The sequence below is a fragment of the Charadrius vociferus genome, unplaced genomic scaffold (assembly GCF_000708025.1).
Source record: "Charadrius vociferus isolate BGI_N301 unplaced genomic scaffold, ASM70802v2 scaffold593, whole genome shotgun sequence".
Taxonomy (NCBI): Eukaryota; Metazoa; Chordata; class Aves; order Charadriiformes; family Charadriidae; genus Charadrius; species Charadrius vociferus.
In genome coordinates, this window is record NW_009647739.1 from 1967290 (window position 1) to 1979008 (window position 11719).

Here is an 11719-nt window from a genome sequence, read left to right on the forward strand (position 1 = left end):
GGCCCCCTGGCTGCGGGCATGGCTGGGTCCCCCCAGCCTGGATCTCCACCTTGCCACAGCTTTGCCCTGCCACCATGGTGACGCAGCCCATGGAGACCCTCTCCCTGCTGTACTCTCCCACCACGGTGGGGGCTGATGTGGCCCATGGGATACTGGCCATGATTTGGGAGAGGGGTTGGAGTCCCTCTCCCACCGCTGCGGCCATGGGCAGAGCTGGGACACCCCCAGCCTAGGGGGACAGCATGGTCCTGCCCCGCACCATGTATGCTTGGGGGGCTGTGAGCTCCGGGTGCTCCCAGGCGCTGAGCTCTGCCCCCGGCATAGCTCAGGACATGGTGGGGGGGACAAACCCACGGGGACGCCCTCCCAGCTGTCCCCAGCTGCCCTCAGCCCCTGTCCCACTCATTAAAACAAAGCTCATTAAAACGTGAGCAGGAGCGCGCGCTCGTCCGGCGCGCACGGCCGTTCCCTCGCCCCCAGTCCTGCCAAAACGCCGACGAGGGAAGTTTCTCGTGAGAACGAAGCCAGCTCCTCTCCATCCCACATTGGCCGTGCTCTGCTCTGCAGCAGCCCTGCAGCCCGGCCCCAGCGGCGCCTGCCGCGGTCTATAAGGGGAGCCAGGTGCCGGCCAGATGCATGCAGCCCCTCGCGTGCGGGGGCGAGATGTGGCCCATCAGCTCCGCACACTGCTGGCCCAGAGCGATGCTGTGTCCGGTAGCCATCGCTCTGCCACACCAAACTGGGGCACAGGCTCACGTGGGGCCACGCTGCCTACACAGCGCAGGACAGCCCCCCCCATGTAGCAGCTTTCTGCCCCCATGAGCCACCTCCTTTCTTTCCAGCAGCATCTCCAAGTGGTTTTGGGGTTTGCCCACTCTTGTCAGTAAATATTTTTGGGGATGCCCCTCTAGCAGATGTATGATGCATACATAATATGCACATACAGATGAAGATCTAAAATTTTCTCCTGCCCCTCCGCACCCCTCCCCCCCCCAGCCAGATTGCTGTGCGCACCCTGCTTTGGAAAGTGCGGCTTTAGAGGACAGGCAAGACCCCGGCCCACTGTGCTGGCAGAGTGCTGCGTGCCCATCATGTCCCCACCAGCCCTGGGGACCCAGCGCTTGCCAGGACCCAGAGGAGAGGATGGCCGGGGGAGCGGGCAACCAGAGACGCCACCTTAGTAGCCCTCGTTGTACCCGAATCACTGCGCAGTGCTGGTGATGGTGACCCACCTGGGGCATCAGTCAGGGTACCGGCACCCTCCCGGTGCTCCGACCCCCCACTCAACACCCTATCTTCCAGCCTTGTCCCCCCACACCTGAAAGACCGTGGCTGGTGCAGGATGCACCCCGAGGGCAGGGCGCAGGGGGAGGCTGAAGGGCTGTTTTTGGGGGGTTTGCCCCAGCGTTGCAGGGAGGGAGCGAGGGCGGTAGGGGAGAAGCGCCGAGCCATGGAGGAGCTGAAGCCGGGAGAGAGAGGATGTGACTCGCTTCCAGGGAGAGGGTCAAGGCGAAGAGGGTGACCACCAGCACCCGTGGGAGGGGAAGGCAGGCTGCGGCCGGGGGAGTGTGGCCTTGGGAGGGACGAGGCGGAGGATGGGACTCCCGGGATCGCTCCAGAAGGACGGCGGCACTCAGACCCGGACTCAGCCCCAGCCAGGCAGGGGGAGCACAGCTGCACGGGGAGGCGCGGCAGGACCCGCTGCAGCAAAGGAGTGGCCCTGGCATCTCCACTGCCTGTTTAGTGGCCCCGAGGAGGCACGCGGAGGAGCAACGGGGTGCAAGCACAGCCCTAATGCTCACAAAGGGAGCAAAACGCTCCCTGCTCCACCCCAGACGCAGCCACGAGAGTCCAGCAGGATGAGGCCACTGCTGTCCCAAGGGAAATCACAACCTTGGGTACGTACCGGGCACCCTGCAGGGTCAGCCAGACCCCGGCCACGTCACTCTTGCTGCGTCACACGCCCCTGCCCGCTGCCGGGACAGGCTCAAAATAGCTGCCACGGCCATAGCCAGGAATGGGGGGGGTCAGGCCACCACCGGGGCACGGATGCGGAGTGTGGGCACCCGGCCAGCCACCCACCTCACTGCCCATCCTCGGTCCCCAGCCCCGTGCACACTGCATCCGCAAGACCCGAGAGCATAGTAAGGCATCACCGAAACGCGGCAGGGACCCCTCCTCCCCAAGGCTCTTATTTTAGCTCCTTCTCATCCTTTTCCCTGCTCTAAAAAAAGGCATGGTTTAATGAGGCAGGCTTGGCAAATTAAGAAAACCAGCCAGAGGAGCAGCCCTCTGTCGAGGCTGGCTTCGGCACCGCGCGTCGCAAAGGGACCAGGGTGAGCCGGCGGCAGTGCTGAGCCCGAGCCCTTCGCCTGCTGCAGAGGAAACCCAGCCCGCGGCGCCGCAGGGGCCAGCCCAGCTGGAAAACCCATCGTACCGCTCACCTCTGCAAAAAAAAAGCCCGGTGACTTCAAAGCCGGGAGCTCGAAAGGTGCTGGCACCGCTCAGCAGCCCCAGCATCACCTGGTTTCGTAACCGCGCTGGCCCGGGGGGAAGAAGGAACCTTTCCAAATAACCCGGCCCTCCAGCAACCGGGGAAAAAAGAAAAAACAAAACACAGGAGTGCTATTCCTCTTGGCTAAGCAAGCCCTGTGCAAACTTCCAGAGGATTTATGGCATTTTAAAGTTTTCCCCTTCAGCGCAGTACTTCTCCAAGACTAAACATCTTCATCACTTCTCAGCCGGCCCGGGTTAGGGCTGCGGCACTTCAGCGCTCAGCCGCGGCAGTGAAGGTGCATATTTCTCTTGGCAAACCCCGAGCGCCGGCCCCGGGCTGGATCAGACGGCAGTGGAGGGAAGCGAGCTGCCTGCTTTGAACAGCCACCATCATTCACACGTTATTTTTAATAGCTCAGCGAGACAGAGTCCACCCTCCCCAGGAGACTTGGCTCGAGCCCATCGCACTCGCAGCTTCACCGAAACGCCGTTATAGAAGCCGACAGGTCTGGCGGGGGGAGAAGAAGGGGGAGCGGGCGAGGAGGGGAGCAGCGCCTGAGGCTGTTGGCGAATGGGTGCAGGATGAATTTGGGAGCGGAGACTGGTACCTTCCAACCACGCCGAGTGGCACCCGGAGCAGGGGAGCATCACGTGTAAAGACTGGGAGCACTTTGCCCTGGCTCGCTTACACGTATAACCGCTGGGTTTATGTTTATATACTGTGGTGTTGTATTTATAAGGCTGCCTGAAGGATCAGGGCACCGCTTGTACCTGCAGAAAGCACCCAGGGGCCTTATGGGAGCTCAGCACCCAGGCTCCGTGCAGGGGCAGCTGGCAGCAGCAGTCCCAGTACAGCGCAGCACCGGAGCACCGGCTCCCCATCAGTCGGTGCCCGGGGTTACCGCCATGCCTGAGCACAGGCACTGGAGGCCATCGGCTTCCCGAGCCCACGGGCACGCACACACCGGCGGCAGGAGAGGCACAAGGAGCGGCAGAACCCACTGCAACCATCTCGCCTTGCTCTCCGCTGCATCCTTCCCCTCCCAAAGGATTCCAGCAGCAAGGGACGGCGGCTGCCGCCGGCAGCCAGAGCCCCCAGGCCACAGGAAACCTCTAATAAGAGGCTGTTTAAACTCGACGTCAAGGCTTAAGTCCTCTACTTATTCCCTAATCGCTGTTATTTGCTGAGCTGTGCGGATCCAGCCGCCCAGCCCTCACCCTTGGCAGGTCCTCGTCCCCGAGAGCCTCTTGCCCAGCTCCCGCACGGCGGCGCAGAGCCATGGAGCCCGCAGCCCTCGTGCCCACGGGGTTCAGAATCGGGGAGCTCGCTGATCCCGGCGGGATGGCAGGGGTCCCCCTGTGCCAAACCCCACCGGGGCCAAGGAGGAGGCTGCCCATTCCCCCTGCCCTCACCCCACACCATCACATTGCCTCGCAGTGCCGGGGCTGGGACAGTTTGGGGCACCAAGCCCACCCCACGGCAGGCAGCAGGCATCCCGGTCAGGCAGGGCTGCCTGCACCACGTCTCCCAGCACACCCCGGAGGGACAGTACCTGGGAGGCAGCTGGGCTGGCTCGGGGGTCAAAGATCCGCAGTTTCTTGTCCTGTTGAGATAAAAAGAAAACAGAGAAGGGTTAAGGACCCTGGGGCCAGCGGGATGTCACGCCATATTAGGCAGAAGGCTGGAGCGAGCAGTCCCCCTCCTTCCTGCCCATCACTCTGCGAGCCATGCGTAGGGGCAGGCGCTGCAGGCAGGATAGTGTCCTCCAGGTCCTGCCCCACACCACAGGCAGGGGCACACCCCCAGGACACCCACAGCCACACCAGGACCTCCTCAAAACTGCTCCCAAAGAAGGGAGGAGCCTGCAAAGTAGAGCCAGGGCTGGCACCCAACCTCTTGGATGCCATCCTGCCAGCACTCCCCAGCATCCCGTGGGCAGGGGAGTGAGCCCTCTCCACAGCCAGAGGGGACGTGGGATACTCCTCTGGGATACCCCATGGAAAGGGCTGTCTGGGGTGCAGAGGCAGCAGGGAGGTGCCCTGGTGCCAGCCTTGCTGCCAGGGTGCTATTTGGGGTGCGCACACCGGGCTAGACCCGCATGGCACGGCGCAGCGTGGCGATGCTGCTCGGGGGCTGACCCGCACCCCACGGCACGGGGTCTTCGCCTGCTCGCTTGGTACAAGGGCTCCCACTGCTCGCTGAGCCTCCACGCTCAATCTGCACGCTTGGCCGGCCTCCACGCTCCATCTCGGGCCCACCTGCTCGCTCAGCCCGCACGCTTAGCCCTCCACCGGGGGGCTGCCGGCTCGCTCCGTCTGCACGCTCAACTGGGCTCGAGTGCTCGGTCCCGCTCAGCCGGCCCCTCCGCCCAGCCCGGGGGCATGGCGGCTGGCTTGGCCCGCAAGCTGCGCCTCCACGCTGGGCCTGCACGCTTGGCCGCCCTGCAGGGCCTGCGCACAACCCGCGCGCTAGCATGTCCGGCAGCGCGCGGGCAGCGAGCAGCAGGCGCCATCTAGTGCTCCCGTCCTCCTCGGCTCTGGCGCCGCTCGCTGACCTTATTTCTGCCCTTTTCTCCCCAAAACTGGGTGACCAAGTGCCCCCCAAGGACCAAGGCGCAGCCAGCCGCCAGCCTGGCCGTGCCATGCCGTGCCGCAGGGAGGTCGCCCGTGCGAGCCGCTCACCTTGCAGGAGGTGCCGAGGAGGCGGCCATCTCGCTTCCAGGCCAGGCTCTGGAGCTGGTCCCCGTGGGAGTCCAGGGCTGCGGGAGGAAAGCAGGCTCAGGACTGGGATCAAACAGGGCTCCTCCTGCGGACGAGGCGAGAGCCGTCGCTCTCCCACCCGTGAGCACCAGAGCACTTCCCAGGGAAAATGATCTGGCTTTTCCAAAGGGCCGGCCGCAGCCAGAGCGGGGGCTAGGACCCATCGGGACAGCGCTGCGTCCATGCAGGGAGCATCCCCATGCTGCTGACAGCTCGATCCGATGGGCAGGAGCTCTGGGAAAGCCACAGGGCACTTGCATGCTCACGCCGCCACCCGGCCTCCTCTCCCCGTGGGGTTAGCTGAGGTCTGGGCAAGGCTGGTCAGCAACAGCCCACGGCACCCACATGCTGGGACACGCAGGGAGAGGGACCTGTCACCCCAGGGGATCCCCAGCAAAGCTGCTACAGACACCCTGGGCCATACAGGAGCCTTTTGCACTGCTGCATCAGAGTGTTGCAGAGCCCATACACATGCACGAGGGGCTGCGGTGCTCCCTGCCCAAAAAGCCACCTGTGCGGTGACGCTGAGGTCTGGACTTGAGCCCATTGCTTGAGCCCAGGCCACCAGCACGGTGGAGATACACGTCGCGGGCAGGAGCCAGCGGGCACGGCCGTACCTACCTGTCAGAGGCTGCTGCTGCCCCACGTCCCAGACGGTCACTCGCTTCCCTGCGCCGCTGGCCAGGACGCCGTCTGCCGTGGGGTGGAACTGCAGTACGTCCACTGGACCCTCCCCAGGCCCCAGGGTCAGCCCCGCACCAGCAGGCATGTCCTGGCCGCTCTTGGGCAGGCGCCACACCTTCACCTGCAGCCCCAGGGAGAGGAGGGTCAGTCCCCGGGCAGGCGAGCCGGACCCGGCTGGGTGCCGGCAGTGCTCGACCTGGGCTTGCTGCTTTTCCAGGCTTTGGTCTTTGAGGACGCCAGGTGACCCCTCGTCGCAGCTCGGTGGGATCAGAGCTGTGGGCATCCCTGGTGTGACAGGGCTGACACCATCTGCCCTGTCCCCTGGGGACATCCCACACCACTCCCGGGGCTGGCACCCTCCACCCTAAGCTCCTCTGATTCCCATCCCTCCGGCTCTATCTGCCCGGGCTCTACAGTGAATCCCAGAGAGACGCTGGGGGATGCTGGGTGTCCCCGTGGGACCCCTGGCACCGAACACTCACCGTCTCATCAGCAGAGCCCGTAGCCAGCAGGAGCTGATCGAAGGGCGAGAAGTCAAAGTCCGTCACCACATCTGGAAGGAGAAGGGCAGAAGTTTATCCTCACCTTAGCCCCACAGACAACGCGTCTGCCCACCTTTGCTCTTCCCCAGCCTCAGACCCTTTTCATACACGCACACATATGTGGGCAGAGGTGCGCAGCCAGGGTCAGATCCAGCCCCACCGAGGCATTTTGGAGCAGCTCAGCTTTTCTGTCAGAACCTAAGCCCCTTCATGCTGTCCGTCAGGGTCTCACAGCCCTTCGGTGGGGAACAGGAGCCCTGAAGGGCAGCACCACACAATTTCATCTCTCCATCTAACCCACTGCCGCCCCGGTTTGGGTCTGATTTCAGGACAGACATCCCCAGGAGGCACAGGGAGAAGCACGAACAGCACAAGGGCGTCTCTGCCAGCTCGGACGCCGGCGAGCGAGGCCATGGCCAGCTGGGGCCATGTTAGTAACAAGGCTCCCTTTGTAACGCCCCGGCTCGGCGCGCCGGCAGCAGGGATGCTCCTCGGGCAAAGCCCCGTAGGAGAAGGGCTGGCACCATCATCAGCAGCCCCTCGGATGCATTTGGCACTCTCGGGAAAGTAGGTCACTGTGTACTTTTCCGCTTCCAGGAGCCTGCGGAGAGACAGGCCCGGGAGGCACGAAAAGCGAGCAGCTCGCTCTGCTGCATTTACCCCCGGGGAAGAGAGGAAAAAAATCCCTTCCCTGCTTCGGAGGCGTTGCTCTGGCAGGGCCGGCTTCAAAGAGCTCATGGTAAATCTCATTAAGAAGCCATTAACGTTGTGCTGGTTCCCCATGCTCCCCTGGGAGCAGCGGAGTTCGCTGCGGCTCTCCGTGCCCAGCGCTGCGCCGCTGGGGCAGGGAGTGAGCCTGGCGGAGGCAGGACAGGCTGGGCGCGCTGTGCCGTATGTAGCCGTGCCAAGGTACCGCACACAGGAGGAGGCGCTGGGATGGGCTCCCGTCTTGCTGCTTTGGTGCAATTTTTTGGGGGAAATGGGCAGTCAGTGCCCCCCAGGCTGGCACTGCTGCTCCAGCACCAGGAGAGGGGTACCCTGGGCTCCCCAACACTCCTTCCCCGTGCCCAGGCTGGAGGCAGAGCCCTCTGCCTCCACGGCGCGTGCTCCTCTGCCAGTGGCAATGCTGCCAAACACCTCTTCCCCTGCAGCACTCGCTCTGCTCATATCAGAGCTGCTCAGGGCAACGTAGCCGCCAGTCCAGCCTGTTCCTCCCATCGCTGGAGCCAGGTACACCCATGGTGATGCCATCGCCAGCTCCTCCGCCAGCCCAGCACTGGGCGTACTGGGAATTTCAGGGCGTGTGATGAGTAACATGGGAAGGGTGCGCTAGAGGAATGAGCAAGAGCTACACGTCCAGACCTCGTTGCAGCTGGAGAGATGAAGGGACATGGATCAATTCAGCTCCTTAGCAAAAGCCCAGCCTGGCACAGCCCCACGCGGTCAGCGTGGCTGCAGTCGGCTTGTGCCTCGCACACCAGCGAGGCTTGTCAGGGTCACCCTGCCCACGGGTGATGGTCCCTGGGGACTCCAGCAGCTCCCCCAGCCCCTCGCCTGGGAAACAGACAGCCCAACACAGCACCCGGGGCTGGGACTCAGCCCCTGAGCCCCTCCGCGCAGCCCAGGCAGGGCCAAACGCCTCCTGCAGAGGTGGTACCCGACTCTTCAGTGCCCCGGTGCGGAGTGTGGCGGAGGCACGGAACAAGCCAAAATGGGGCTGGTAGACACCAAGCTCACCTGAGTGGCAGCAGAGCTGAGACACTGTTCTCTTGCCTCCATCCTCGCACTCCAGCGGCACGATGCCCAGCACTCCTGCAGGAGAGGACACAGGAGCAGGTCACCAGCCTGCCCATCGCCCACATGATGCTCCCAGTGACCCCCTCCGCCCCAGCTGGGGACATGGTGGGGCCACCTGGCTTTGCAGTGCAAGCCAAGAGGTGGGGGACTGTCAGCACCTTTGGGGGAACTTGGGGAGAGCCTCCTCCACTCACCTTCATGCCTCCTGGGGTCTGTGGGGCTGATACCACCCAGCCCCACAGGGACAAATCCATCCCACCCCCCCAGCTGCGCTCAGCACCCCTTGCCTTGTGCCTCACCTGCCGCCTCGGCATTGAAGGCGATCCAGCGGCAGCTGGCCTTCACATGGTTCCCATAGGACGCGACGGAGCCCGCTCGGATACCCCCGATCCAGGCCTGGGATGGAGAAGGAAAACCCACATCAGGAGGTGCCTCTACTTTGGAGGAGTCTGATGCTGCAGCCAGAGGGGAGACAACAAAGCATCGGCACAGCATCCCGATGACACCCTCAGCCTCAACAGAGCTCCACACCGATGGACCTGGTGCCACACGGAGGCTGCCAACACCAATGGGATTGGGGCTGGAGGTACATTTGTAGGGCCCTGTCCTCTGGGAGGGCCGGAGCAACGTGACTGCTCCCGCTCCCTGAATAAAAGCGCAGCCCATCACTGGGACTGGGGGTTTCGGGGCTTCCTTGAGACAGGAGCAGCCCAGCTCCCAGCACTGTCTGTCCCTGAAACTATCCCAGCCCTGGGCTCTCCCACGGTGGGAAGGGCTCGGAGGACTGCGATAAATCGATGTCAGGGAATTTGGGATGGGTTAAAGGTGCTTGGGCTGTGAAGCACCACAGGGGCTGTGGCTGACCGGGGCAGATAAATGCCTCTGGGAGCGCACTTCCCGCATGGACACACAGCCAAGGAGCTTCATTACAGCCCCAAACCCCAAATCCTACTTTACAGTGTTGCTCGCTGTGTTGCTCCGCAGCCCAGCACTACACCCGTGGGACACCCTGCATCAGGCGGACCCGTTCCAGGTGACACAGACACTTGACCTCAGGTGGCCACCAGGACCAGGAGCTCCCTGGCACACCCAGGGCCAAGTCCAACCCTCGAGCAAATGCGGGTGTTTTACGGCTGCCACCATACCCATCTGCAACCACCGGCATGGCAGAGAGCTGCAGCGGGTGTCCGGAGCGGTGGATTTGCTGCAAGCAGGGCAGAGCCCTTTGCAGGGAAGGGAGCCCCAGAAGGACTGAGCCCCGGGTTTCCTCTTCTTGCAGCATTTCCTTTTGAGGCCTGACAGAGAACAACAGTTCCTGCAGCACTTCCTCCGGTCCTTGTCACAGCAGCCATCTCTGTGGCCGACCTGTTAACCCTTCTCCTGCTGCAGGGAGTGAAGGGAGGCTCTTCTCCCCGCACCCAGCAGGAGGGCCGGGAACTGCAGCGGGGATGGGGAACAGGTCAGGAGGATGACCAAGACCCAGGAGGAAGGGTCCTGCAATCTGCGCCCCGTCACCCTGCACTGGTCCCTCGGTGAAGGGGAGGTCACTCGCCACATCTGGCCCCCAGCATCCCGGGGTACACACAGGACCCCCGCAGCGAGGTTTCGCAGAGGGACCGCTGAGCTGGTCCGTCCCAGCCTCGCAACATTCCCGCAAGCAGGCAGGAGCCCGCAGGGAAGCAATCCTTCCCGCAGCGTGCCAGGGCGGCCGGTAAAGCATATGGTACCATCCTGGCTACATCCCTAAAAGAAACCATGAGCTTTCAGGGCGCCTCTGCCAGCAGAGCCCTGCAGACGCCGCCTGAAGCAGGGAAGCAACTCAGATCTGATCCTTCGTGTTTACACTGTGCTTCCTGATCTGGCCGGGTCAAGTGTCTGCCTTCACCTCCCTAAACAAGCCGCTCTGCTGGGCCAGGGATACAAACAGCGTTTCCTGCTGTGACATCTGAGATGGACTCTGAGAGGAGAGATCCATCTCCCACCTCCTCCCCCGCAAAGCTGGGTGATGTGGCCTTGCTTCCCGGGAACACGTTTCACGCCTGGATGGGAAATGCCTTTCGGAAAAGCCACCTCCTGTGTGCCGAGCCCGGTAAGGGCTGCCGGAGGCAGACACTTCCCCGCGCACCAGGGTGAGGGCACGCTGTCCCTCAGCGTCCCGCAGAGCTGCCCCACCACAGGACACCAGGGCGGGGACGCCCCTGCCCGGAGGATGCCATAACCCCGCACGGCCAGGCGTCCCAGCACTCACACTAGACAGACGCTGGTGCTCCCTGGCCCAGCTGTGGGCAGCAGCTCTGCTGCACCCTGAAGTTCGCTGCCAAATGCTCGGCCGGCTGAGATTTCGGTGACCTGCCACCTGCTCTGCAGATGCACTGAGGCTGAGACGCTTGAGGCCAGGCAGAGACCACCACATCCCCTCCTACAGTTTAAGCTCAGGGGGATGTTTTGGGTGCTTGCTGGGTCTGCAGAGGCACATGAGTGCAGGACAGCTTGGCCGGGAAGGTACAGGGAAGGAGAGCGCTGACATCCAAGGGCTGGGAGATGAACATTTTGGTGGCCCTAGGGGTCTCCAAAATCTTTTCCAAGACAGCAAGATGGAAAGATTTTGAGCAGCATCACTCGCCCAGCCCACGCCCTCCTCTTCTAGTCACACAGTCGATGCCAAAGGGTACTGACTTCCCACACCTACATGCCACCCCGGCATGACTGGCAACCAGAGCAGCCTGCGCCACGCAGCTGGTCCATGCTGTCCCTTCCCCGGGTGGGATTGTCCCCAGCAGGGACCCTGCTCTAGCTATGCCAGCTCCCCTCCGCCCCCCAGGCCAGGAGCAGGATCCCACCACCCACCTCCACCGTGGCAGAGCAGCAGCAGCCTCGCTCACAGCCACGGTGCTGCAGAGATGCCGAGTGTGTGTGTGGCTCGGGGAGCCCCCGGAAGGGCTAGATGTCCTGATAACGCTCCCTGATATGGCCCACCTGGCACAACCCACCCCTGACCCAGTATCTCTTCACAAGCCCAGATGGATCATGATACTCAACACAGCTGGGGCTGGTTATTTGTGGCAAACAACGAGGACCTCGTTAGCCAGAGCTGGGTACCACCTGGCTCCATGCCACCCAATGGGACCCACCAGACTTGCCCGGCCTCGGCGGTGCCAAGCTCTGCAGCTCACAAGCAGGGTGACAGAGCTCGGCACCGTCCTGCGGAGCCCCAGCGCTTCCTCTTTGCCCGCGGAAGCGGGGTGGCAGGAGCGGAGCCCAGCATTTCACCCTCGGAGTGCACGCTTCCCCGGCTGGCACCGGCAAACTGGGGCTGCCCGGGGAGGGCTGGGCACAGGCAAGGTACCAAACCGAGCTGGGACAACAGGCAGCACGAACTGGGGGCCAGCTGCCTCCACCAGCTGTGCCCTACCGGGGCCCGATTCCCTGCTGCCACGGGG

At 63.5% G+C, this 11719-nt stretch overlaps 1 protein-coding gene across 1 annotated transcript in view; it reads left to right on the forward strand.

The window, feature by feature from the left end:
• The first annotated feature begins 10322 nt into the window (after positions 1–10322).
• Positions 10323–11719, forward strand: part of DNAJA3 (DnaJ (Hsp40) homolog, subfamily A, member 3) — a 13965-nt gene continuing 12568 nt past the window's right edge. The window contains exon 1 of the mRNA XM_009881966.1: positions 10323–10368. Within this exon, the coding sequence (XP_009880268.1) occupies positions 10323–10368 (46 nt within the window). The remainder of the gene's footprint in view (positions 10369–11719) is intronic.